The sequence below is a fragment of the Poecilia mexicana genome, unplaced genomic scaffold (genome assembly GCF_051168715.1).
Source record: "Poecilia mexicana isolate PSO_F unplaced genomic scaffold, ASM5116871v1 scaffold_10, whole genome shotgun sequence".
NCBI lineage: Eukaryota > Metazoa > Chordata > Actinopteri > Cyprinodontiformes > Poeciliidae > Poecilia > Poecilia mexicana.
This window is the reverse complement of record NW_028263379.1, coordinates 13,861,829-13,888,547: the sequence shown is the minus strand read 5'-3', so window position 1 is coordinate 13,888,547 and position 26,719 is coordinate 13,861,829. Positions and strand designations below refer to the sequence as shown.

Below are 26,719 nucleotides of genomic sequence, written 5' to 3'. Positions count from 1 at the left end.
ATTAACAAGCACTTTATTTAGCACTGCACTTTAAGCAGAGATTTGCACATAAACAACAATTTGCACACGAGAAGTTTTAATTGTATTTATTGAATATTTTAGTAATTAGCATGTAGCCTTTTGTTCTGGGCTCTGCACAGCTGCTCCTCATTGGAAAGAGAGGTGGTTGCCTGTGGAGGGAGGATAATTGTTACTCAGAGCAAGGAGCTACTGGTGGGTAAAACTGAGCAAAGGTTTGTGCAATATCTGTTAGGTGTGGAGTGCTGATAATGAGTGACTCACCTGTCTTTTCTGTGTCCGCTCCAGGGTGTTTGGACAAATACAACCCCGGGGGTCCAGACACCATTTATAGGTTCGGGAGAGGCCATTGAAAAGTGTGGGGAGATAAAAAGGATTGTGATTGAGTGTGTGTTGATGCTGGGAAGAGAATAAACCAACTGCTGTTTCCACCTGACTCTACCTCTTGAAGTCTTCTTCACCGTAAAATCCAACCGCAAACGGCCGCCCTGTTACAAGTGGTGTCAGAAGTGTGTCAGTCATGCCACGGTGAGAAGATGATGACCAGAAGTGGTAAAAAGCCAGGCCAAGAAGGAGAGCCTGATGAAGGAGCTGGAGCTTCCTGTGAAATGGAGGCCATGGCAGCGACCAACCCTGAAGATAAGTTGGAGGAACTGGCGGTGATGGTGAAATCTATTATGCGGTCTCAAGTGGCTAGAGACCTGAAGATTGATAAAGATTTTTCCCGCCAGGAACAAAGGTGGAAGAGCATACAGCATCAATTTCAACAAATGCAGCTTCAAGTGCATGCTGTATTGGACAAACCTGAGGTATCAGGAACACAAGCTCGACCCAGGACATCTGAAGCACATGCAGGTGAATCAGAAGAATCTGATGGTGGTGATGTCCAGGTGGCTCATGGTTCCAGGTCCATAATTGAACCAAGATTTCTTCCGTTATCCACTGATGACGACATTGAGCATTTTCTGACGACGTTCGAGAGGATGGCCCAGGTGTGTCGGTGGCCTAGAGATGAGTGGGCGGTTCGTCTTGTCCCTCTGTTGACCGGCAAGGCCAGCACAGCCTACGTTCTAATGGATATGGCTGACTCTGAAAACTATGACAAAGTGAAAGAGGCAATTCTGGCAAAATATGAAATCACTGCTGACACTTATCGACGCCGCTTCAGATCCCTGAAGATTGAATCAGGTGAGACGCCACGTGAACTTTATGTGCGATTGAAAGACTTGTTTTCAAGATGGATTAAACCTGATAAATCTACTGTGGAAGAAATATCTGAGCAGATAATTCTGGAGCAGTTTTTAAGGATGGTTAATCCAGAGTTGGAGGTCTGGATACGAGAGCGTGACCCAAAGACGGCAAAAGAAGCAGCTACTCTTGCAGAGGTCTTCACATCAGCCAGGAAGGGGAGCAAGAGCGTTTATTTTGGCCGAGAGACTCACTATGCCCAATCAAGTAAGTCCACTGGGGGTGAACAGGGCTCTGGTCAAAGTCAGGCTAGAAATGTTTCTAGTTTAAAGCAGTTCCCTTCCCAAAGACCCCCCAATGTTAAAAAGCCATTTGTCAAGTCTTCAGTCCAAGATATTAGATGTTATAACTGTAATGGCTTTGGTCATACACAACATTTCTGCCCTGCCCTTAAATCAAAGCCATCACTTATGTGTTCTGTTCCAAGACCAGCTATGGATGTTGTGGAAAAGAAAGTTTGCACTGTTTCTGTTCTAGTTAATGGGCAGAAAGAAGAAGCTTTGCTTGATTCTGGGTGCTTTCAATCTCTAGTGCATGCTAGCTTAATTTCAGCAGAAAAGCTAAGTGGGGTGGGGGTTAAAATAAGTTGTGTACATGGAGATGAACATGTCTACCCTACTGCTGAGGTGTATTTGACAGTGGGAGGTCAAACATACTTGGTACAGGTAGCTGTAGTTCCCTCTTTGCCATTCACAGTTATACTTGGTAATGATATACCCACTCTCTTTGACCTTATCCACCAGTCAGACTATGAACCCCAAGTTCTTACCAACAGAGATGCCCAGAACTCGTGTCCTAAAACGGATATTCCAGTAGAACCATTGAAACCTTGTAATGTAGTAACAAGAGCGCAAAGTTCAAAGACTGTGTTAGAAGAGTTGCCCTTTTTTGGGGAGTCTTTAGAAGCAGAACCGGGAAGAACAAAAAAGTCAAAAGCTCAGAAAAGAAGGGAGAAGTTCAAAGGCTCAGGTGATGAAGAGATGGCACAATTATCTAAGCCAGATAACTTCTTTGAGTTTGACATTCCCTCAGATTTGGGTGCACTCCAGAGAGCTGATTCTACACTAAAACCTTGGTTTGAAAAGGTAACTGGGGTGGGGGGAACTCATCAGGGTCAGTTAGACTTCCTAGAAGATGCAGTTTACATAATTAAAGGAGGCATTTTGTATCAGAAGAAGGGACAGTGTGAAGCATTAGCCCTTCCACAACAGTTCAGACACAAAGTTATGGAGCTGGGTCACTCAATTCCATGGGCAGGTCATATGGCTTTTTATAAGACACTGAGTAGAATCAGCAGCCGTTTTGTCTGGCCGGGAATGTATACCCAGATTTCTAAATTTTGTAGTTCCTGTGAAAAATGTCAGTTGACTTCAGGCAAAGGAGTAGCTCGAGCCCAGCTACAACCATTGCCAATTATTGAGACACCTTTTGAAAGGCTGGGCATGGATATTGTGGGCCCATTAGAAAGGAGCTCTACAGGTCACCGTTACATATTGGTGATATGTGACTATGCTACACGGTACCCTGAAGCTTTTCCTCTCAGATCCATTAAAGCCCGACAGGTTGCTAACTGTCTCCTGCAGCTTTTCTCTAGAGTAGGAATACCTAGAGAAATTCTCACAGATTGTGGGACAAACTTTTTGTCTAAACTGTTGCAGCAGGTTTATAAATTATTAGGGATTAAGGGACTTAAGACCACCCCTTACCACCCCCAAACGGACGGGCTAGTGGAAAGATATAATCAGACTCTCAAAAATATGCTGCGCAAGTTTGTCTCTGACACAGGTGCCGACTGGGACCAATGGCTACCATACCTGTTATTTGCTTACCGAGAGGTCCCACAAGTGTCTACAGGTTTCTCACCCTTTGAACTATTGTATGGGCGTCAAGTGAGAGGTCCGCTGGATCTACTGAAGGACTGTTGGGAAGACGCTACACCAGAGGGTGAAAACATTGCAGCATATGTCATCAATATGAGGGAGCGATTGCAGGAAATGGCATCTTTTGCTCAGGACAACATGAAAGCAGCTCAACAACATCAAAAGAGATGGTACGATCAGAAGGCTAGAGACAGAGTCTTCCTTCCAGGTCAGAAGGTTCTTTTATTGCTTCCTACCAGCGACAACAAGCTGCTGACAAAATGGCATGGACCATATGAGATCACCAAACAAGTGAGTAAAGTGGTTTATGAACTATACATGCCAGAAAGAGCTAAGAAGCATCAGACATTTCATGTCAACTTGTTGAAAGAGTTCCACAGCCAACAAGAGCCAGTGCACCAGGAATTATTTGTGAGAGCAGTTAAGGATGAGGAGGTGACTGAGAAATTTTTTCCAACTAACATGTCAGACTGTGCTTTGGTTGACATTTCTCATCTGTCCCCTACTGAGCAGGAAAAAGTCAAACCTCTCTTGGATCCTCAGCTCTTTCAAGAAGTTCCAGGATTTACGTCACTGGTTCAACATAAGATTCGGGTTAAAGAAGATGTGCCGAGTCGTCAAAAGAGCTATCGCATACCAGAGCGGTTGATTCCAGTACTAGAAAAAGAAATAAAACTGATGTTGGATTTGGGGATAATTGAAGAATCTAGTAGTGAATGGTGCAGCCCGATTGTGCTGGTACCAAAGAAAGATGGCTCCCTTAGATTTTGCATAGACTTTAGAAATTTAAATGCTGTGTCCAATTTTGACCCGTACCCAATGCCCAGGGTTGACGACCTACTGGAGAAAGTCGGTTCGGCAAGCTACATCACAACGCTGGATTTGTGCAAAGGATACTGGCAAGTGGCTTTGGCACCAGAAGCAAGAGAGCTGACCGCCTTCAAAACTCCTTTTGGTATGTACCAGTTTAGAGTCATGCCTTTTGGGCTCCAGGGTGCGCCAGCAACATTCCAACGTTTAATGGATCATGTGCTGAGAGATGTTTCAGAATTTTCTGCAGCATATTTGGATGATGTTGTGGTGTATAGCCAGTCCTGGGAGGAGCATCTGATTCACCTACAGGAGGTGCTACACCGCATCAGATTGGCTGGACTGACAATTAACCCAAAGAAGTGTGCTGTAGCCCAGAGAGAGGTGGAGTATTTGGGTTTTGTCATTGGGTTTGGAAAAATAAAGCCTCAAGTGGGGAAAATGGATGCAATCCAGTCCTTCCCAGTTCCAACTACAAAAAGGAAGGTGAGAGGATTTCTGGGTTTGGTGGGCTGGTACCGGAAATTTATACCTTCTTTTGCAGAACGATCAGCTGTATTGAACCATCTAACAAAGGGTGCAGCCCCCAACAAAGTGTGCTGGACAGAAGACTGTGATCGAGCATTCAAGGACCTCAAGCAAGCAGTATGTACTCATCCAGTTCTACACACACCAGACTTCACTAAGCCATTCATCTTGCAAACAGACGCTTCAGGGGTGGGACTTGGAGCTGTTCTTCAACAAGAGGTGGACGGTGAAAGAAGACCTGTGGTGTTTCTGAGTCGGAAACTGCTGGATAGAGAGACAAGATATTCAACCGTGGAAAAGGAGTGTTTGGCCATGAAGTGGGCTATTGAGGCCCTCAGGTATTATCTTTTAGGACGTCACTTTATTTTAGAGACTGACCATCGTGCCCTCCAATGGCTAAGACGAATGAGGGATGCCAACGCCCGAATCGCTGGATGGTACCTGGCGCTGCAGCCATTTGACTTCACGGTCCAGTACAAGCCAGGGAAGTCTAATGTGGTTGCTGACGGTTTATCCAGAATGTCAGAGGACTGAGGTACTCTTAAGAGAGGAGGGAGGAAATGTAATGAAGAGAGCTTCATTACTGGGTCTATTTGTATTTAAGTCACTGTTTAGCACTTTAAAAACACTTTTTGCACTTTATTAACAAGCACTTTATTTAGCACTGCACTTTAAGCAGAGATTTGCACATAAACAACAATTTGCACACGAGAAGTTTTAATTGTATTTATTGAATATTTTAGTAATTAGCATGTAGCCTTTTGTTCTGGGCTCTGCACAGCTGCTCCTCATTGGAAAGAGAGGTGGTTGCCTGTGGAGGGAGGATAATTGTTACTCAGAGCAAGGAGCTACTGGTGGGTAAAACTGAGCAAAGGTTTGTGCAATATCTGTTAGGTGTGGAGTGCTGATAATGAGTGACTCACCTGTCTTTTCTGTGTCCGCTCCAGGGTGTTTGGACAAATACAACCCCGGGGGTCCAGACACCATTTATAGGTTCGGGAGAGGCCATTGAAAAGTGTGGGGAGATAATTGTTTATGGGTTTTTTTGTGGTGTTTCATTTGGTGTAAGATAAAATATAAAATATTTATAAAAAGTAAATTTAAATGTTTATATTTAATAAATTGTAGTTTATTTAAATAGGTGGAGATTTGTTAAGGGAGATCCCCCTGTGAATTGGAGGTGGTTGGGTCCAGCACAGCTGAGACTATTTAAGCCTGTGGTTTCACCTGTGTGGGGAGAGAAAAAGGATTGTGATTGAGTGTGTGTTGATGCTGGGAAGAGAATAAACCAACTGCTGTTTCCACCTGACTCTACCTCTTGAAGTCTTCTTCACCGTAAAATCCAACCGCAAACGGCCGCCCTGTTACAGATCTCCTTTTTTTTTTTTCCTTTTCTGACTGGCACCGCGCTCTCAGCAGCGTATTCATCACCGTCACCCTGCAGCTCCACTCTCCTTCGATCAACACCTCTCCTTCTCCTTCTCCGTCTGCCTTCCCTCGGAGCCTCCAGCGGGGTTAACTGATCCATACCAGCTGCTTCTCACTGCAAGACATTAAGACTGCAACCAGTTTAATGAGCATGTCTGGTCCCCCTCCGCTGTCATCCTGCTCTCTTTTATTACAGGTCTGTGCACATGTGCTTTTACTATAGAGGTTTCTACAGCCAGGTGGATTGTCATATTTTACACATATTCTTCAGCTGCACAGTGTAAAATCCGAACTACACCTTGTTTGTTTTTCTCTGGAAGGAAGCGCTCCACCCCTGCAGTTTTTTGGCCTAATCCCCAATGGTCGTGCAGAGCATTGTTTGTCAGAAAAGTTGTTTGTGCTTGCCGTACAGCTGCACTTCATCAAATATTTCAGCAGTTGTCTTATAAAGAAGAAACTAGAGAGATGAGAGAAAAACAGGAGACTTTGTGACGCATATGCGCATAGCTAAATGAACTGCTGTGGATTAGCTTTCGTGCAGATTGTAGCTGAATTGACGAGTGTTGTTGCTACATTGATTCTGACTTGTTTAACTTGTATGTTTTCATAACAGAAGATTTTTAACAGTTGCTTTTGAATGCTTTCATATTAGGCTGTCCTCAACATAAATTGATTCAAATTAAACAATGCCTAATAATGGTGTTGACTGCTCTGTGTTTGGGAGCTGCTTTGTCTTTGCCCCATTTCATTATTTGACCATGTTAATGTTTAAAAGAGGAATAAAGCATTCTGCTTTCCTAACTCTTAGCTTTCTGTGGTGCATAGGACATAAAATACCAGACATGTTTATGTGGCTTTGCCCTCTTCCTCAATAAAATGGTTTTTGAAAGTTATAAAAGGACACAAGTTAAGTTATAAAAGGACACCAGCTCTTCTGTGAGATTATATGATGATTTTTTTAGCATAAGGGGTTAAGTACTGCATGTCCTCGAAACAATTTGTCAGATCATAGGTTCTATATTTCGACTTCATAAGATACTTTCTTTTGTCACAACAGTCCTCTTTTACCTGAGCTATAGCTTCAAATTAAAAGCCTTTTTGAGCTATTGTACTTCAAGCTATGTTGGAAATTGTGAAACTATCTTGATTAATACCAGAAAAAGAAAAATCTGTTAACAATATAAATTTTAAGAATGGCAGAAGAGGCAGCAACAAATGCAATAAGTATGGTGGAGGACCTGTGATGCTGAGGACCCCATTTCACTCCAAACACCTATGGTTGGTGTATGGCATGAATGTTCGTATATATCAGGGGATTTAAATAATAAATCTAGTCTTCTCCCACCGTAAACTGAAAATGAGCCTTCATCGGGTCTTTTAGTCGTTTAGTAGGGTAGTGGTCCATAATATCAACACACAATTTACCACACAATTTGTCAGTCTTTTTCCAAAGTTGTCTCAGTTCCCATATCTAAATCCCCCCGGTCAATTAAGCTGAAGAAAAGAGATGAAGAATTTTATCGTTTTACACATTTTCCCCTAAACTTCCAGCAAGTCCAACTTTACTTTTTATAGTAATTTAAATTGGATCTTCATACTAAACCATTGCATTAATTTTACTATGTGGCAGCTCCCTTACAGTATTCGAGTGTCAACAAAGCAGCAGCAGCTCTTCTAACTGCCTCCTGACCTTCCCCTGCTCTGTGTTGCCCCTCAGCTATTTGGTTTGTATAAGTAGAGCTAACTTGATGAGGTTTAAAATTCCAAACGTGGTTTTTGTGTAATTTTCCAGCACCACGTTTGAGGACTCCAATACAACAAAAAGTTTGAAAATAAAATGGAAAATTAAATAATAGTGGTATCTCTAAATGAACGCTGTTGAACTTGATACACACACAGTTTAATCAAAGAAGTTGGAAAAATGTTTATTTTCTGTTTTTCATGCAATATTTAGCACATTAATTACCTCATCAGTCCATTTAATTATTCCTGTACTGGTTGCTAATTTTGGCAGGATCTGTCTTCTGTACATTACAGGCGGTGTTGTGAGTCTGTGCTGGTGTGGGATGTGACGCAGCCTTGCAGGAAAGTCTTTGCTGCAGGGTCATTGTCATTCCAAGCCAAGTGACGAGACTGTTCATCTGGAATCTGACGCATTTCTATACCTGAGGGTTTTGTGCTATTCATGCAGTTATATCTTCAGTCAATCGTGGTGCTTTAAAGGAAAAAATGAACCAGTGAAATAGCCTCAGCTTCCTCCCATTCATTGAGAATTAACAGATAAAGATTCACAGGGACAAAGCTTATTTCATTTATTCAACTTTTCCTGAATCAGAGGAGGTCACTGTCTGCTTGAATACTGCATATGGTCATGAGTGCCAGTCCGTTCTATATGTATTCCTCATCCCCATTAAATTTTATGACCAATCATGATGGAAACTAAACCTCATACCTTTACACCGAGTGTAAAGGCATCGCACAATGGCATTCCCTCTCATTTGTCTGAACCTTTGCTCAATATTGAGGTCAAAATTTTATACCAGCATCACTGCCGGCATTGAATATTGTTTGGTATCATCAAGATTCGGATATATAGATCAGTCAGTAATAAAAATAACAATTAATGGTCCCATTAACGGTACCAAGAACAACTCATGTGGTAAGAAGGTATTAAAAAGCAGCTATAGGACAGTTCTTTAGTAAAAATGAATTGGACCAGGCAATGAAATTTAAAATCGATATTTATGACAAACTAAGTCAGATGGGTATAACATTTATAGAAACACAGATTATCATTGTAATTGTTCTGGTAATAGGACCTTGCCTGCTGCAGAACAGTGATTCTGGATCATGTTTTTATTCTTATGGAGATTATTAAACTTGAAGTACTTTTGCAAGCAAGAGAAGGTTGTGGTTCCTGTCAGAGGAGCAGCAGCCCCTGTAATTGTCCTCAGCTTTTCCATCCAGGAAATTTAGTTGAAAAGAAAACATTTCAGAGGAGATTTCTCTTCTTGTTTTCAATATATAATCGATATAAACCAATAAACCAATAGTGGTCAAGTTGCAGCTGTTGAAACTTTTTTAATCTTCCTAAATAAGTGACTCAGTTTGCTGCTGGTTCCTCTGCTGCACTGCAGAAATGTGTCCCCCTGTGTACTTTTACATGTCTAGTTTTTAACATCTTTTATAACCTTTGCTGTTCCGTCTAGACACACACCCGGCTGAGGTTGAAAATGAAAGAATTTCTTTGCTTTTCAGTCGTCAGCTGTCAAAAACCTGCTAAAATTTGGCAGCTCTCAGGAAGTGTGGAGTCTTTCTGGGAGGCTTGCTCTTTAGAGACCCGGTTATTCCTTCAGCCCTTCTTGTCACAACATTGCTCTGGCAGTCATTACTGCCATGACATACTCAAAGAAAGCTGCCTGGATGAAGAGGCGTGGCCCGATAAGAACCCTGGCAAGTTCACTGAGCTGTTGACATTTTCTCGCTGCTACTCCCCTGGTTCTAATTGGCTGCCGCTGATAAGATTCCCACGTTGTAATTTGCAGCTCCTGATAAGATGCTGTCACCTGCTGCAGATGACAACAGCTCAGCCATCACGGGGCGGACAGGGCCAAATCCAGGGCCCGCGCCTCATTTTCCAGAGACTCCCTTCCAGCGGGGGAATATAGAGTAGATGCAATCAGCTTGTTTGTTAATACGATTGAAAATTTTATTTCATGCCTATTTTTCACCGCCTTCAACATGTGCTGCTTTAACACTCTTCCTGTCAATCTCTGCTTATAGTTAGAACCACATTAATTTGTGAAAATGAGTCTTGTAATTCTCCGTTCCAGTGGAAATTGAAAATGATTAAAATTAAATCGATAAATTAACACAAGCGGTAAAGGTGGGTTGAGTGTTTTGTCTAAGTAATTGTTAGTCAGGACCTGAAACTATAGCTGCATTAAACTTTTAATCATAGGCATATTTTCTATACAGCAGTGCTGTTTGGTAAAGTACTGAATTCTTAAAAAAACATCCTTTAGTTAAAAAAAAGTAAACAAATCCAAAAGATGCCAAGTTATGAAGTTGACACTGATATGTTAGTATACCTGCAAACTTTATCCAAATTAATTTTCCAACAGTAAGACTTAAAAATAACATAATTATAGTTCTTAAACTCGACCTTATAGACACTTTTTTCAAACAACTATAGAAAATGTTTGCACCATGTCGTTATATTTGCCTATATTTGCTCTGTGGCGATCAGCAGATACTTTTCAGCGATAACAGAGTTTGTTCTTGTGTCGACACCTTTGGAAGATATACAGTAACCGGGACTGTTAGCGTAAAAAAAACCCACAACATGAACAGGCGTATGTGTGTGTAGTAGTTGTGTGTGCTGGCTGAAGAATTCAATTAATTTTACTTCCAGTTAAACCCAAAATTATTCACTGATTGACAGATACAGATACAAAATGTTCATTCACCCATTTCTGATAGGGAAGGACTGCAAAACATCAGATGATAATAAAATTATGCAAAAGAACTATTATTATTGAAAAGGTTTTCTATTTATATTTTGTTAAAAAATGTCAATAATTAATCTATCAGTGGCAAAATACAAATCAAATCCGTACAACTGATGAGCGGCTTTCTGCATGTTTACGCTGATTTTTTGACAAGTTATCTTTGATAACGAGCTTCAAGTCTTTTAAAATGCAAATAGTTTTTGCCATCACTTTCATTTTGCCTCACACAACAAATTGTGTATTAAATTCATGCTGGGACTCCAAAGATGTTGGTAAATTAAAAAAATGGTGTGAGTCAATTTGGTGGTCTTTCCAGGCAAACCGCTATCAGCTTTATTTAATGTGAAGCCTTTTCTTAATTGCAGGTTGAATCGTACTGGTTGCAGTTACTAATTTCTACTTCCTTTTTTTCCTAAAGCAGAACATTTCCTAAAACTTGTTTGACAATTTTATAATTTCATGAATAGTTTTAAAACTTTAACTGCTTTTTTTTTTTGTTTTTCTATTTTGAGAAAACGTCTTGTCTCATAATTTAAATGAGTTTGTTATTTAGTCAATGGATATGCGTTTTTCTTAATCTTATGATGAAGTGTGACAGTAAACAGCTATTTTTTTGTTTTTATCAAAAACATACAAATTAAAAGATCACTTTTTTTCTGCTCACTTTATAGTCTTTGGATTGGTTGAGCTGCTTAGTGGTAGCCATGGTGACAGAGTGCCCATTAGGTTTCCTCGGCAACCAAGAGGAAACCGAGACTGAAAAGAATGGTGGTTATATCCATATGTGCTGATGTGTCATATATTTTGATGATGGACCTGTTCTTTTAATAACTACGCAGATGTTTGCAGCTTTGTGGTAGTTGTCACATCACATGGAGAAACTAGGACGTTTTTTCTTTCTTTACTGTGGAAATCCACTCCATCTGATCTTGTTTTTAGGCCGAACTCGTACATTTTGCAGATGTTTTTGCCGGCAGAAGTAGCCCAGAGTCTCCTGGGTAAAAGCAAAAACCGCTGATGAAGACATTTTTGTTCTATTGTCTCCTTATCCTTAAAGTCGACACAATTAACACACTCAGTGGTCACCCTAAAAGTTTTATCTCCTCTCTATACCTTACTTCCTCTCTGCCCACCTTAAGCTGCATTCTGCATGTGTCTGTATCATTTTTTATTGATCTCAAGGAAGTAATTAGGCTTCTGTTTTTAGTTAATGGAATCCACAGAAAGCCTTGTCTGGCAGGCGAACTACTTGATGTGAAATTTGCTCCAGTCCCCAGAGCTTGTGTAATGGAAGGGCGTGTGGGTGTGTGCGAGTTGGATGAAGAGGATATGAGACAAACGCCTTTGCCCACAGTTAGTGCTGGGAGTCGGAGAGGCAGACCCATCTCTGGAGTTTCAGCGTTGAAGCGCTCACCAGCAGCATGCTGGCTCCTTCAACTGTAATAACGTGATAAGTTACGACTTTGAAGCACGCAAATGTATTTATAGTGACCTCGGTGATCTCAAGCAGTGTTTGTCAAAGTTTGTGATGATTTTCTTTTTCCTTTGGTCTTTGTCTGCCTTTTTGCTCATTTTCAGCTTTGAATCGCTCCATTATGAGTACTATATCTAAGTATGGTAATCATTCAGGCATAATTCACTTAAACTTGAGGGATGAACTAGTTTTGACAACTTAGCAAAGCACCTTTTTTAAATTAGACACAAAAGTGTTCATCTTTTAGTTTAAGAGATTAATTTAAAATATCTCATGTGACTTATGACAGCATTGAAAATGGCTGAAGCATAATGACACAAAATACAACATCATATTTGAGTTTTGCAACTCATAGGCTGTCCTAGAACAAATATAGTTTGCAGTGGACTCCCAGTATTTCTGGGGTTTAGGAACCACAACAGGACATGAATAGTAAAAATATGTGATTATTTGTGACACAGCTACTTATATTAGTAGTTATTTGCCTTATTGTGCTTTAATGCACATTGAAAACTGTTTTAGTTCTACTCCAAAAACTAAAGTCTACAGTCTTCCTTATCTCCGTTCTTGACGGTACAGCCAATCAGTGCCAAGGAAGATGGCTGGTGTTCCTCGATTGGCTGCTTTAAAAAGGCCAGGCAATATTGTGTCAAGTAGCATTTTGCCAAGGTATTTCAGCTCCCAAAGCTGCATTTGCTCAGCCAAATATTTTAGATTTGCTCTACAACAAAAATCCGCAAATAGACAAATTTTTCTCAAAGAATTTGTAATTAAAACACAGAAAAATATGTAAATGTTGAACCCTTCTTTGTTCACCAAATACTGATCCGTAAGTGGTGCACTGTTGTAATGAACATCAGCATCTTCAGCTGAAACCCCTGATGCATTTAGATACCAATGATGTTGTAAAGTCAAATGCACAGTTTACTAAACCATGAGAATGGATTTCACATGCATGCAGATACAATTACCTAATTCTCATGGAAAAGTTTTTAGACCTCTATTTTTCCCCTTCACGCCGCAAATATTTTTTCCTCTTAAAAATGCAACCTTTAGATCTGCTATATTTAGTTTATATTGGCCAATTAGTCGCCATGGTTAGGACTGGACTGGAAATGAACAAAAGGGAGAAGCTGGAAAAAAAAAAAAACATCAAGAAAAATGTTGAAAGGTCAGATGTTTTCAACTAAAACAAAGGGAATAAACTTTGTTTATAACCTCATTTTATGTCATCACAGAAATGGCATTAAAAGGTTCGTTGGTTTCTAAATTTGTCTAGAATGAAATTCCCTTGTATTGAACCACAAGTTTAATTTTTTTGTTTAAAAATGATTCATTGGCCATTCCTTTTATTTGCATGAGACTCAGCTATGGTGGTACGTGTTTTTCTGTTATAATGCTTTGACAGTTTGCTTTGGGCCGTTTTCAGCCGTTCATTAACCATGACCACCAAAGACTGCCCCATATTTCCCACACCTCTCTAAAGCAATCCATCCCCACCAACCCAACAGCACTATAAGGCTACAAGCTAACAGTCCTCCGAATGCTTTGACTAGCATGAACACTGACAGTCCCACAACTTTTTTTTTTCCCTCTTTGGGGACATATAGTCTCCACTCCTGACAGTTCAAACTTCAAAGCAGACAGAAAACAGACCTAAAGAAATGTTCCAGCTTGTTTTTTTTTTTTCCCTCTTAGGTTGTCAAACTGTCCTTCAGGCGTCAATAAACACGTTCAATTTATGTCTCTTGTACTGAGCAGCGATTTGCCTTTGTACTGACTGCCTGTTAAACACCAAACTCCTTCAAGGCTAGCAAGCAGATGCAGGCTCCTTTGAGAAACTCACACTTTCTGCAGTCGAGCGATGCATAGAGATCCGGGTTAAAATATTAAAATGTAAACCACCCATGTGACCTTCAGCCTAAACACCAGAGATTTAGGTTTTCTTTCTGCTATTTTCTTTAATTTCCTCTTATTTAACATTTTTATTATATTTTTGCTGTTCTTTTATGTTCTCCTGATACAGTACTGACACCACCGAGGAGAAAAATTAATCGGCTCTTGCCAAATTTAACTCTTGGTCACTCAGGAGATCGCTGCCCGTAAACCGTAAGATGGTTAATTTCTCCAGCGCTCTGTTTATTTTACTGCTTTGCCGCCACTCGTAGAATAATTAATCTCAAAAGCTGGGGATTTGCCTTCAAGCTCCTGTCTCAATAATGATGCTAAAACTGGAGGCAAATTAGGGTTGGAGCGGGTAAACAAAGCAGAAAGTGTATAGCAAACAAACATTGAGCATGTTTATGTTATGTACTATGGGATTATCTAGACCATATGAGAAAAAGGAGAAGAATCTAGACTCAGATTGGAAGGGTTAGCAGACCTTAATCTCTGGTATACAAGAATATTAAGTCACAATGAGCGGCACCGTTTTTTCACACCTGAGTTTTATTTCAGAGGAATTTTAAGTTGTGCTTTTATACTTTACTGCGTCTGCTGAAGTTAATGAAGGTTAAAAACAGATGAAAGCTGCACTAGCAAGCTGTAGGAGATCCCGATCCTTAATCTCCGCACAGAGACAAAAGTATCAAACAACACATCAGTGGGCTAAACGTTAAATCCAAGAAGGCTAATCTCTCCTGGCCCTGCTGTTCTGAAGAGTACTAAGCACTTACAGAAACTTTGCTCAAAAAAGACTTTTTTTTTTGTCTTTGAGTTACATTACATGTGGGATCAATTAAACTGCACAGCTGTTAGATTCCCCATTAGGTTTAGCAATCTCTGAAGTGCAAACCGTATTTTGGTTTATACCTCATGCACTGTTTTTCACCTAAAACACTTGGAATTTTTTTATTTATTTTCACCGGCAAAGCTTGACTCATTTTATTGATCTTTTTTCTTCGCTTTGAGTTTCTGTATTGGAGGCTTTCCCCCTCCCAGTCCCCCCTCAGATATATTGTTGAAGGCTGTGCCAACTCAGAAAGCGCAAACAGCACTTGTTGTTTGTTTGTGTCATAGTTCAGGACTGAAAGTAGTCTTGCACTTATGGCTATTTGGAGGCATTTTGGAGGCATTATAAAGTTTAGAAATATGAGAAAAATCAAAGGTACAATGGCACCTATTTGTATTGACACCAACATTTGCACCGACTCTCTGCAGAGTGGCTTTCATGCCTCAAAAGCTCTTTGGATTGCAGTTCAGACAGATGGTCACTGGAAATGTGGGAGATGGGAAAATCTCCAGCAAGTGATTAGCTTTCATTTGGAAGAATGGATTGTTGTCTCAAGATCAGGGCAAATGTAGTAGAAAACACAAACATGCTCTACATTGCTTTACACTAGAGGAAAAATGCAATCTATACTATTTTGTTATATTTATCATAATAAGGTCTTAAACATTATTTTAATGAATCTGCTGAAACATGTCTACTCATGACTGGAATATACAGTGCTGAGTACAGAAAATCAGATGTAAAGTTTTAACAATATCAGTGCTTGTATGAACTTACAGCCTCGGTTTTCCTGTCATTATGAATCTCAGTAGATTAGTCAGAAAAGTTCAGGACCCTGTCAGTTTTTGCAGGTTGCTGCCATTCAGCTAAATAATTATTTATTCTAGCTTTTCCCACGATATGCCATATGTTTCCACACACTTCCAGTTGCTTGATCGTATCAATCTTTAAGACTTGTTATAATCGGAGAGGGATCATGGTGCAGCAAATACACTAAAAATAATAACTATTGATCACAATGGTTAATTATTGGTTTAACTTAGTCACTGACAAGGGTTGTTGAATACCGAGGGTTCACTCTATATGTTATGGAGTGCTATAACATATTTTAGCATATGCATTATGTTTGCTTGTGATGCATAACTTTTTATTTGTGTCCACAGTCACTGAATAAGTTAATTTAGATATCAGTTTAGTTCAGATTCTCTCAACTTGACTAAACGATTTTAAACATCACAAAGCTCGCTAGAAACTAGGTGTCTGTTTGAACTCCATCTTTCATTTTAGTTTTCAAATAAAGTTTATTACTACATAAACTAATGTTAGGAAGGACCACAGATTGTTGTTCTATCATTTTGTGCTTTTCCCCTTTCTTGCCCATTTCTAAACTGAAACCCTGAAAGATAAATCAAAAACATAACCGTAAATGAATTCTGCTCTATATTCCTGCCATACGTTTACCACACTTATGATTAAACACTGATAGTGCAGCATTGCACCTTGTTTGCATTGCTACACTATTTCATGTATCTGTGCTGTAGTTTCGTCAATATAAATGCTGATGAGATGCTGCGGCCAATTTCAGATTGGTCTCTGCAAGCTGTCTAATAAAACGGAGAGCATCCTTTATTGAAGCCTTGTTATATGTGCTTTAATGCATGCAGAATTGTATGTACTTCATCAGGTTTGTTTTTAAGCTCTTAACTATTGCATAAATTGTTGGCTCAGGTCCCTCAGGACTCATGGCGGGTTTTATCTTCTCCTTCTGCACAGCTTGAAATAATCAAATAGCCTATTGCGTCTGTCCCTTTTTTAGATTGATGCGCTACTAATGGTCTACCTCTCTACATCTGTACCATCAAATTGACTTCTCACAAATCAGTATTTAATGATGTGACATCTTGACTACTTTTAAGAAATATGTCAGAATCTGTCTCCCTGCTTCTCATCTTCTCTCCAACAGAACAGTCAAATAGGTGCTTTACATCCTTTGCAAATTAAAATGAGACAATTTTCCTTCTGCTCCGTAATGAGATCTCCAGGTCTTTGTGTCTTTAACCCCTTTGGTGTCAGTGTGAGCCGGGTATTTTGAATTAAATGTGCATCGACAATGTGCAGCATAATTTGCTTCATCAAGCCTGATAAACCTGCTCTGGTTCATTATGTGCATATTAAATTAATAAGACAGCAGTTTCATGTCATGGGGTTAGGGGTTTGACTGATAAGTTAGCAGCTGATAAAGAGACACATCTACTCCAATGTATGTTCTCCAGATGTCCCCGCTGTGTCGTACTTTTCTCTCAGATGTCGCAAAAAACGCAGAACAATAATCAGTCTCTTGGTGATTGGCTAAATCTTCATTGCTGTCAGTGAAGACAGAAGGATGTCAGCCGCATCCGCGAACATGTTCGTCTCAGAGCTCATCATTCCTACAGATCAGCAGCAGATGTTTTGTGACAGGATATGGTCAATCAGCAGGCTCCTACATCCTGTCAGACTGCTGGTGCCTTCATTAGTGCCACTTCCAGTGGTAAAATTGTTCACATCTTTTTTTCTTTTCTTTGTTTTTTCTTTTTAACATTTTGTGCAGAATTATAGTGCTCAAAATGTTTTTTTTTTTTGTTTTTTTGTGTGTGTTTTTTTTTTTGCCAGAAATAAACTTGTTTCTGAAGTGTTAAAACAATGACTGGTGTCGCATTTATTTGGATTCCACAAAATTTGAGTTTCAAACCATTTGCATACAGAGAACTTGGTGGTGGAGCAGCTCAAGCAGAACCAGAGAAGTTAAACACCCGTCTGCACAGATGGAAGAAGCTGCATCCCTTTAAGTCCTGTGCAAACACCCAGAGTCTCCCCTCATTTCTTTTGACTTCGCTTCAAAGCAGCAAGACTTTGATGTATGCTTTAAAGTTGTCTTGATCAATATTTCCTCAGCATCCTGAATGTCTTTTAGAGCTTTTCTTTGGACACTGGCTTCTGTAGCTGTAACATCCTAGAAAAAAAATTGAGAAATAGAAATTTTAAATTGAGTTTCCAAGGTGGTTTAAAATTTTGAATTTGTTTTTAAATTATTTAACATATCGCTTTATTTGTTCTGACTGGAGATGAACAGAATAGAGTTTTACAGCCTATTTGCAATCTGGTGTTAATATTTACACTAGAATAAGTAATCTGTGAGTGTCTGAGCAGCTGGTTACTATTCAGAACAATTAAAACAATTAGGATCTTATGCAGATTGAAATTTATAGGAGTTTAATGACTAAAATGGGTTTTATGCTCCGTCTTGAGCCTGAGTTTTCTGGGTTTAGTCAAAGACAGACTCCTGCTGATGTTCGGACCTCAGTTCAGCCACTATCTGCATGATGCAAACATCACCTTTTCAGAACTGGCTAGGTTTTTTTTTTCTTCTTTCTGTGAAAACTGTCTTTTTTCCCCACACATGGAGCGATACAGAATCTTGTATTACTTTGCTTCTATTCAGAACCTCACATCATTATCACAACACATTATTCAGATAGCTTTGATAGCCTTGTTGTGGGGACTTTACGGCCCTGTTTGTAATCTTTTTCTCTCTTTCGGGTGGTTTTATCTCTCACTCCTTTTCTCATCCCGAGATATCTGAGTAATCTGTTCATGTCCGTCTCTTCTCTCGGTCCGATAAGGCGCGGAAGAGCTTTCGCCTGTTCAGGAGCAGATGTTCCTCCTTGACAGCATTGACACAAACACAAGGGCCTTTGCTCTGTTTGTATAAAATGCCTCGCGATAAGGCAGCTGAAATTGAGGTTGTTTACTACAAGTAATCTGCCTATTATGGAGGGTTTGTAGTCTGCTAGACTCCTCCTCCGTGAGATTCATGTAAATGTTGAATGTCAGTAGGACTTTCTCTTTGGCTGGTTGTCATTTCAGATATAAACAGCTGCTCAGCATCGGATGTAGGCACAGGCCTCGTACACATTCTTAGATAAAAAAAAGATGATTTTATCATTTTATTGTGACAAATGTGGCAAGCTTTTGTTGAACCCAAATCTAATTCAAGTCGAATATAATTTATCCTTCCCAAATGGAGATTAAATATTGCTGTATCTCAAGATACTTTGTGCGTCAAAGTGTCTTGAGAGAATCATTGTGGATGGTGATGCTGTCAGTCTGGCAACGTATCTAAAGATGCCTCTGACTGAAGGCTGTTGTTGTATGGTGCTCTCACAGCTCGGTTTGAAGCCAAAGATATTTGGATGCAGAACCACCTTAACTGAGAAGAATAAATAAGTTCCTATTTATTTCTATCAGTAAGGAAAATCCTGAACATTTTTAAATGGTAAACATTGTTTATGCGCCATTTTCAGCAAATGAAAAACTAATTTATGAGATATAAATATATTTCTGTATAACTGGAATAAAACATTTGGCTGGTCAAAGATATTTGTTGTGAATTGTTGTTATATGAATAAATTTAATGTAACTGACTCGAATCCATTCATGCAATCTCTTTCCATTTGGTATTTTTTTGACAATTTCATGTTCTAAAAAAATTATTCTTAATTTTCTAAGTGATTGATGTAGGTTCTTCTGGACTGTTTGGCTTCCTATCAGACTCTCAGCCGCTCTGATTTGGTGCATAGGCTCATAAACTTCCTAATAAATGTTTTAAACTACTTTTGTGATGTACAGAAACGGATCGCATTCTGATGAAGGTCTCTGTGGGTCATGGGTGTGAAATTGTGAATTATTTCACTTCTCCAGGAAAGGTTTGTTTTGATGCCCTTGGACTCTGATTGACTGTTGCAGTCAGTTGAATAGCATTAAATATGCATCAGTCCTTGACTAAGGAATTGGCAGTTCACCTTTGCTGAGGATTGGGTTCATGTTATCTTTTGCAGTCCTAACTTTGTAGCCTGCAATTTGACTTTTGGAACCATCAGCTGGGAGTGGTGTCTGCAGCAATCAAATTGTGAAACGCTGAATATGATTTGCTTTCTTAAAAGTTTATTTGTTGCAAATTTCCCTTAAACTCACTTTAAAAACTGCAGGAAACTCATACAGGATTTCATTTATTTGGTCTGTAACTATCTGGCTTTTGGTTTTTGGATTGAGGCAACAGGAACGTTTCAAACAACAATTTCCGCTGAAACAAACATGCAACGATTAAAGACAAAGAGATGATTAGATATTACTGATTTTCTTACGTACCTGAATCTCATCAATTCAGATTGTTAGATCCAGTCTGGCTCTAGTTGACTTGTCAACATTGTTTTTTCTATTTATAGGAGAACATTTTATTGTAAAAAAAAGTGAAACAGAAAAGTATGCATCAAACTCTAAAATCTGCATTATGTTCTTCTCCATTTTGGACAATTTTTTCCAGTTTCTAGTCGCTGTAATGAGTTGAGGCAATTAAGAAAATAACAGCAAAGGGAGATCCTCTCCAAGTTTATTCGCTCCTTGAGGTCAGATTGTCTCCTGGCTTCTTCTGTCCTCCTTACATCCTCACTTTGTTGTCACCGGTGTATTATAACATTCAGGGGGCTCCTCACTGTGCTACCACTAATCATCAGACCCCTAGCAGCTTCATCATAATTAACAGATCAAAGAACTGGAGAAAAGGGCAGTCATACATTATTAAACAGACACTGAAAATGTGTACGTTAATAAAAAAAAAAAAAACTGATCTACTTTGAAAGAGTTTCCATAAATAATCAGAGATTACTATGAAAATGCATGGAGGTTTTCTTTCTTCTCTTTCTCGCCACCTCTGATACTCAGAAACACAAACACGCAGACTTGCATTCAGGAGAAGATTAAGGTCAAAAAAGGTTAGCGAGGCTTTCTGTTTGCGTGCATAAGTATGCAGACTTCACACAGTCTTTCAAATGGAAAATGCCAGACTTCATCTTTAATACTATGCGGAAGGCTCAGGAGTCAACGGCAAATATTCAGAGATTTATTTATTGTTCTTTGGTTCAGGGGCAGGTAGGGAAATTTAATAAAGTTCATCTGTTTTCTCAACATTGAATTTTGATCATTTCACAGCACAAGATCTAATAATGCTTTCGATGCAAAGAAAACAAACAAAAAATACAGGAGAAACCCACAAAATTAACAAATAATCAGCATTAAGACAAAAATGTTTGAATACAGCTATAATAACCTTAATTATATTAATAAGACTCATGAGACGGATCGTTGTAGACTCAAATAGAGAACCAATGGAGGAACTCAGTTAAATGTGGTGAAATATGTTGTAAAATATTGAACAATCACCAGTTAAATTTAATGGTTGCTATAATTATGCTTGTTCTATTTAGTGTCTGCTGTCATTAGGAGCTTGACAACCTAATGATGAGTAGTTAATCCTAAACAAGTCCTGTATATTTCACCGCTCAGAAATGTATTTTAATAATGTTTCCACTTTTTTACATGTGCTTCAGCCTGAAATGTCAATATCAGATCATCAGTATATTTTGGGGTGGTTAACTCTTTATTTTTAAATCGAGAAATGAAGCTAAAATCATATCAATAAAACACATTTAATTGAGTATTCTATTGCTATGATTAATATTAGGTCCTGAAATGGCTCACTGATTGGCAGTAACATTGATTTTAAACTGGCTGGAAGGTGTTTTGAAAAACAAGGAATGATTGTTAAATATTATAACAACAATAACATTTTTTCTTTTTTCTTTTCCATCCTTACAATTACCTCCATCGTCTGGAGCTTTGCCATCCTGGTCATTAATGTCTAAATTAGGTGTTGGCATGGGTTCCTGATTATGTTGTTTACTTGGAAAACACACATTTGTCCCACAGCCATGCCCAGCCAGCCACCACATTGTTAGCCACAAAACAAAAGGAATACAAAAGCAATCTCTGATGTATATTTCAATTCATCTATTGTCTTCCTATTAATTCAGGGTTTGGTTACGAGGGCAACAGCCTAAGCAAGGAGACCCAGACTTCCCTCTTCCCTACCATTTGGCCCAATTCCTCTAGGGAATGCCAAGGCGTCCCCAGATCAGCAGAGAAACATGGTCCCGCTTCTTCCTCCGGGTTTCCTCCCAGTGGATTGTTACTGGAACACCTCACCAAAGAGGCGTCCTAACCAGACGCCCGGTCCTCCTCAACTGGCTCCTCTCGATGCGGAGGATTCACTAAGGGAGGAATGTGGAGGATGTGGAGGAAACTCTTTTATTCTGCTTGAATCCACCATCTTGTTCTTTTGGTCACATCTCAGAGCTCGAGACCAAAGATGAGGGAGGGAACGTAGTTTGACCAGTAAATTCATCTTGCAGCTCTGCTTTCTCTTCACCGAACAGTGCAGACGTTGCATCAATCCACCTCTAACTCCCTCATTCATGAAAAAGACTCTGATAGACAAAAACTTCTTCACTTGGGGCAGGACCCCGTCTCTGACCCAGAGAGGGCACTCACCCCTTCTCTGGTTCAACACAACGGTCTGTAATGAGTCCGCTGGTTTTGCTTCTGTATGCACTGTACAATGACTGCTGGAAAAGACAAATGTTTTGTTGTTGACTTACCATTCAGAAACCATTTGGTGGATTCTGGTTGGTTGTGCAGGAGGCTCTACTTCTACTTTTCAAAGATGTAAGGCTGTATAATGGCACATCTTTTTGCAGCCGTTTTCACATGTGAGTGTAAAAGTTGAGTTGGGGGGTGTGGCCAGCAGCAGCTTATTTGGATTTAAAGCGACAAGAGGCCCTAAAACAGTTTGTTCTGAAATGAGCTCAAAACAGAACTGACCAAACCAAAATAAGAATAATTTTGTGCAAAAAACTGTAAAGAATATGTTTTGTATAGCCCAAAGACTTGTAGGTCATCTTTAAGGAGTTTTCATCTAGAAAGTTTGAAAGTTTTGTGTTTCTGAGTGGTGAGGAGTAACGACAGACATGTCTGTGTAGAGAGAGGACAGGATACATGAGCACTGGCCTCTATTAATGAGCAGGCAGAAGTAACAGTCACTCATTTCAAGCTCCATGAATTTAGACATGTTGTCTCTGCCTTTTGTTCCTCTGAATAAATGTTTGATGAAATGTTTAGACAAGAATCTGGGCTGATGTTTTTTTCTTTTTTTTTTCCACTAGTGGTGTGTCTGTCTGTGTTAAAATGCTGACGTATTCAGCTGACCGTGTTCATTTTCCAGTTTTAGAAAAGCAGAAACACGTCGATGCTCTTCTTCTGTTTGCTTTTTTAACACTTAAACACTGACTGAATAAAATAGTCGCTGTTATTAAGGCCAGTCTTCTGCATTTCATCAGCTTTTGCTGTGTCTGAATGCGAGCTCGTAATGCTTCCCCCATTTCACCCGCTTCTTTTGTCATTCTCTTACATCAGCATCACAAACCCCCCATTAAAGGAAACCTTTTCTTTCTCATTTTATCTCCATCCCTCATCTCTTTAGCTCCCCCTTGAATTTACTCTCTAGGGGCCATCATAAATCTCTGGTTAGCTGTTAAAACCATGCACACTTTAGACTAAATGGCCCCCAGCGTCTTCCTCTCTCTGCCTGCTGTTGGGGCTTACGGCCAATGGGCCTTTAAATGACTTAATTTCCTATCTACCTCCTGGGGGAATTTTAGGGAAGCTAAAAGCTGGTCACAGCCTGCAGAGAATGAGTATCAGGGAAGCTTTGGGCTGGATGGACCCGAGCTGAATGGAAATCACTACTGCTTTAATTCCCATGGGCAATATCCTGAATGCAAACAATATACTCTGGTGGTAAAGGCTGCTTTCATACAGGGTGGCCTGTATTATTCTCTGAACATACTTTGATTTATAAAAGCTCTTTATATAAACATTTGAATCTCAGTAAATTTGAAAACTATTGGAACGTGAATTTAGTTCAAAAAGAGAAACTAAAGTCCAGTTGCTTTATTGGATCTGGACTCTTTCCTGCCTCTTGACTCCATAAATTATCAATAAGGTTTAGATTGAGCTGGTTTGCTGGTTCTAATTAAACTAGGTATTGGATCTGCTGGCTGTAGGCAGTCGGCATGTCCTGGTGGAAAATTAAAGCGGCATCTCTGTAAATCTTGTCAGCAGAGGAAGCGCTGGTGAAAACCCAGCGGACCAGCACTGTCAGCCGACCCAAATCATCACTGACTGCAGTCACTTCATCAGAAAGTTTAATTTGGTGCCTTCCCAATCTTTCTCCAGAGTATGAGATCATGGTTTCCTAATCAAATGCAGCATTTACCTTAACTTGAAAACTGGATTTTGGACCTCTTTTTCACATTGATGATAATTCCAACATCTCCTTGGTTCAATTGCAGCAGTGTAACCTAAATGTGTCTGTGGGAGGTGGCTGTTAAATTTACAATCCCCCCACCCTGTTGCACCTTTTTCCACCTCTGTTTTTCCTTCCACTCAACTTTCCCTTAATATGTTTGCATCCAGCAATATGAAATTAGCCAGCTTCTTTAGCTGTAACTTTTCTCTTTTTGACTCTAAAAATATTGAGTCAATATTAACCAAAATAAATGCTTATACATCACTTTGTGTTTAATAAATCTGTGCATTTCACTTTTTAATTGAATTACTAAAACAAATTTATCCAGCATTCGGTTTTTAAAATCTCAAAAGGGTTTATCCAGGTCACTTTTTAATATGCTAAAATATGCAGCCTAATAAAAGCAAGGCACATATTATTATCCTGTTCATTTTACTGTATTTCGAAGCGTTGCATTTTGAAACACTGTCAGGCCATCCCATGAAAAGAGGGAAAAATATGACCTCTGCACCTCTATTTAAATGCAGCCAAGCTTGACCAGATTGACTTATTAAGTTCCAGTCTTCAGAGCTCCACATTTGGATCTCGGTGTCAGGAGGTCTTGGGCTACACATGCTAAGATTGTTCAAATTGTGTAATTAGATTTGGCATTTGCATGAAACAGTCATTTCAGCTAACAGCCGAAAAGCTTTTTTTTATTGTTATTATTATTTCTATTGATTCTTTTTCTATCTTTCATTTACCCTTGCTGTGAGCTCTTCAGCTGGATGTGCATGTTAATGGCTTCGCTAAGACCTCATCTTCATGTTTCATTGTTGGATATTTACTGACATTGATTTCCGTATTGACAGCGTTTGCTGCTGGTTCTCCTTTCCGCCAAGGTGAACCTGTGTGCGTCTATCTGTGTTTTCATGCATTTGCAGCCCCTGTGTGTCTGCAGCTGTTTGCTATTCCTTACTGGACTCCACATATCAATCCATGAGTGTCACATGGCACGTTCAGGGGGCCAAACTGTTGCCCTCAAGGGTATGTTGTCATATCAAAAGTACTGAGGGATGGACATGCACAGGTTCACCTCCAAGAATACAATATGTTCAAATAAACGAGTACATTGTGGAAATGGGAGAGTGGATTGACCACTGATGTGTGGTGAAAACAAATTGGTGTGGAAAATGAGAGAGAACTAAATGAATGTGTACTGCAGTAGACACATGAGTTGTGGGACGAAAGACTCCAATGGAGACTTTTTGTCCGCAGGGTCAAGAGGCTAGCACAGTGGAGATAACTTGACCTCCACTCCAAGCACACTTGAACATTTCTGACTGAATCGATTAAGTGCGTGGGACTTTAATTTGAGCTGCGCAATCAATATATGCCCCGTCTGGTGAGGAACTAAAATGGATTCTGCTTCTGTTTTTATCTAGCAACCTATTAGATAAAATAATAAATGAGCTTTATCATTTTTTTAGCTTGCATTTTGAGAACAGATGAGCAGAATGTTTTGCTGCAATTATTGGTGTTTAGTGTCTCACTGGCTTTTAGACAAATGGTTTGAAAAATTCAAGCTGTATTGAAAATGATTATTTGTGCCGAGCTGCTTGTTTGTTCATTCCAAGCTGGTCCAGAAGTCACACATAATGACTTGTTTTTATAAAATATGCAACATATTTGGATTTATTTTCACTTTAAATGTAACAAATGTTTCTTTATGGAAAAAGAAAAAAACATTTTAAAAAACCCTAAAATGCAGGGTTTCATCTGCCTATCCATTCATTTATCATCCAGCTGTTCATCATCCACCCACTCATCATCCATCAATTTATCTATCATCCATCCATTCATCTATCATCCATACACATCCATCCATCATCTATAATTCATAATCCATTCATCCGTCCATCATCATCCATCAATTTTTGTCATCCATCCATTTGTTTATTCGTCCATCTTCATCGATCAATTTGTTATCCATCTACTATCAGTTGTCTATCATCCATCCATTATCAACTATCAACTCATTGATCATCCAGCCATCATCCATCCACTTATTCTTCATCCACATATCCGTCCATCATCTATAATTCATCATCCATCCATCTACCCATCAGCGATAATTCATCATCCATTCATCTGTCAATCATCATCCATTAATTTGTCAATCATCTCTCCATCATCCATCTTTCTCTTCCTCATCCTTTCATCCATCATCAGTCTGTAAATAGGATAAACAGTCATATTATGGACACAATTTATTGTAATTTTGTTTTTAGGGGAACTAAAGGACCTCTCTAACCAGCAGACATCACCTGTCCAGCCGGGAGTGAGTGTACTCATCGGCTCTCTGGAGAGTCTGGTTAATGTACTGTAAAACTGTAATAAAACTGCTATAAAGTAGCTCCTCGCTGATCCTCTCCTCCTTCATTTTAACTCCTGGAAAAGTGTCCCCCAGTTAATAGGGCTGTGTTTGTTAACAAGCCTGTGAAGTCCTCGTCAGCAGCATTATCACAGCAACACACAGGCACGCTTGGTTTTATCAGGCCTCTCTGTGGCAGCGACAGCAGACAGCTCTGCAATTAGTGACTCAGAGAGGAAGGCAAAGAGGCACACAGCATTATTACACATTGCCAGCTGTGTCTCAACACCGAGAATACCAATATATTGGCTTGTGTTCAGACAGAAGCACATACATTCATACCTGTTGGCTCTAAAGTGTGCTCTGCCTGAGACCTTCTGTAGTGTAAAGTGTGTGCCGAGTGCAGCTCTTCTCATTATTAACAGTTGTGCTTGCTTTGGCATTGTAGAAGAGGGCGGTCTGCCTTGGCCAGCAGTCACAGCAATTTACAGGTCTGT

General features: G+C 39.6%; 2 protein-coding genes and 1 long non-coding RNA gene across 6 annotated transcripts in view; 2 read left to right on the top strand and 1 right to left on the bottom strand.

Annotated features, from left to right (window-relative positions):
• enox2 (ecto-NOX disulfide-thiol exchanger 2) overlaps positions 1-26,719 on the top strand; it is a 201,685-nt gene that overhangs the window by 104,553 nt on the left and 70,413 nt on the right. The gene's annotated exons all lie outside the window — the stretch shown is intronic.
• Positions 393-5,018, top strand: LOC106926725 (uncharacterized). Its single transcript, XM_015001820.2, has one exon. The coding sequence runs from the start codon at positions 555-557 to the stop codon at positions 5,016-5,018; it is 4,464 nt and encodes a 1,487-aa protein (XP_014857306.2). The 5' UTR covers positions 393-554.
• Positions 5,185-5,855, bottom strand: LOC106931876 (uncharacterized). Its single transcript, XR_015764363.1, has 2 exons — positions 5,800-5,855; positions 5,185-5,711 (listed from the first exon to the last, which is right to left on the bottom strand). It is a non-coding gene; the product is annotated as an uncharacterized LOC106931876 (long non-coding RNA).

Bases quoted from the DNA above. Each gene is read 5' to 3' on its own strand.
- LOC106926725 (XM_015001820.2), top strand. From the start codon at position 555: ATGATGACCAGAAGTGGTAAAAAGCCAGGCCAAGAAGGAGAGCCTGAT.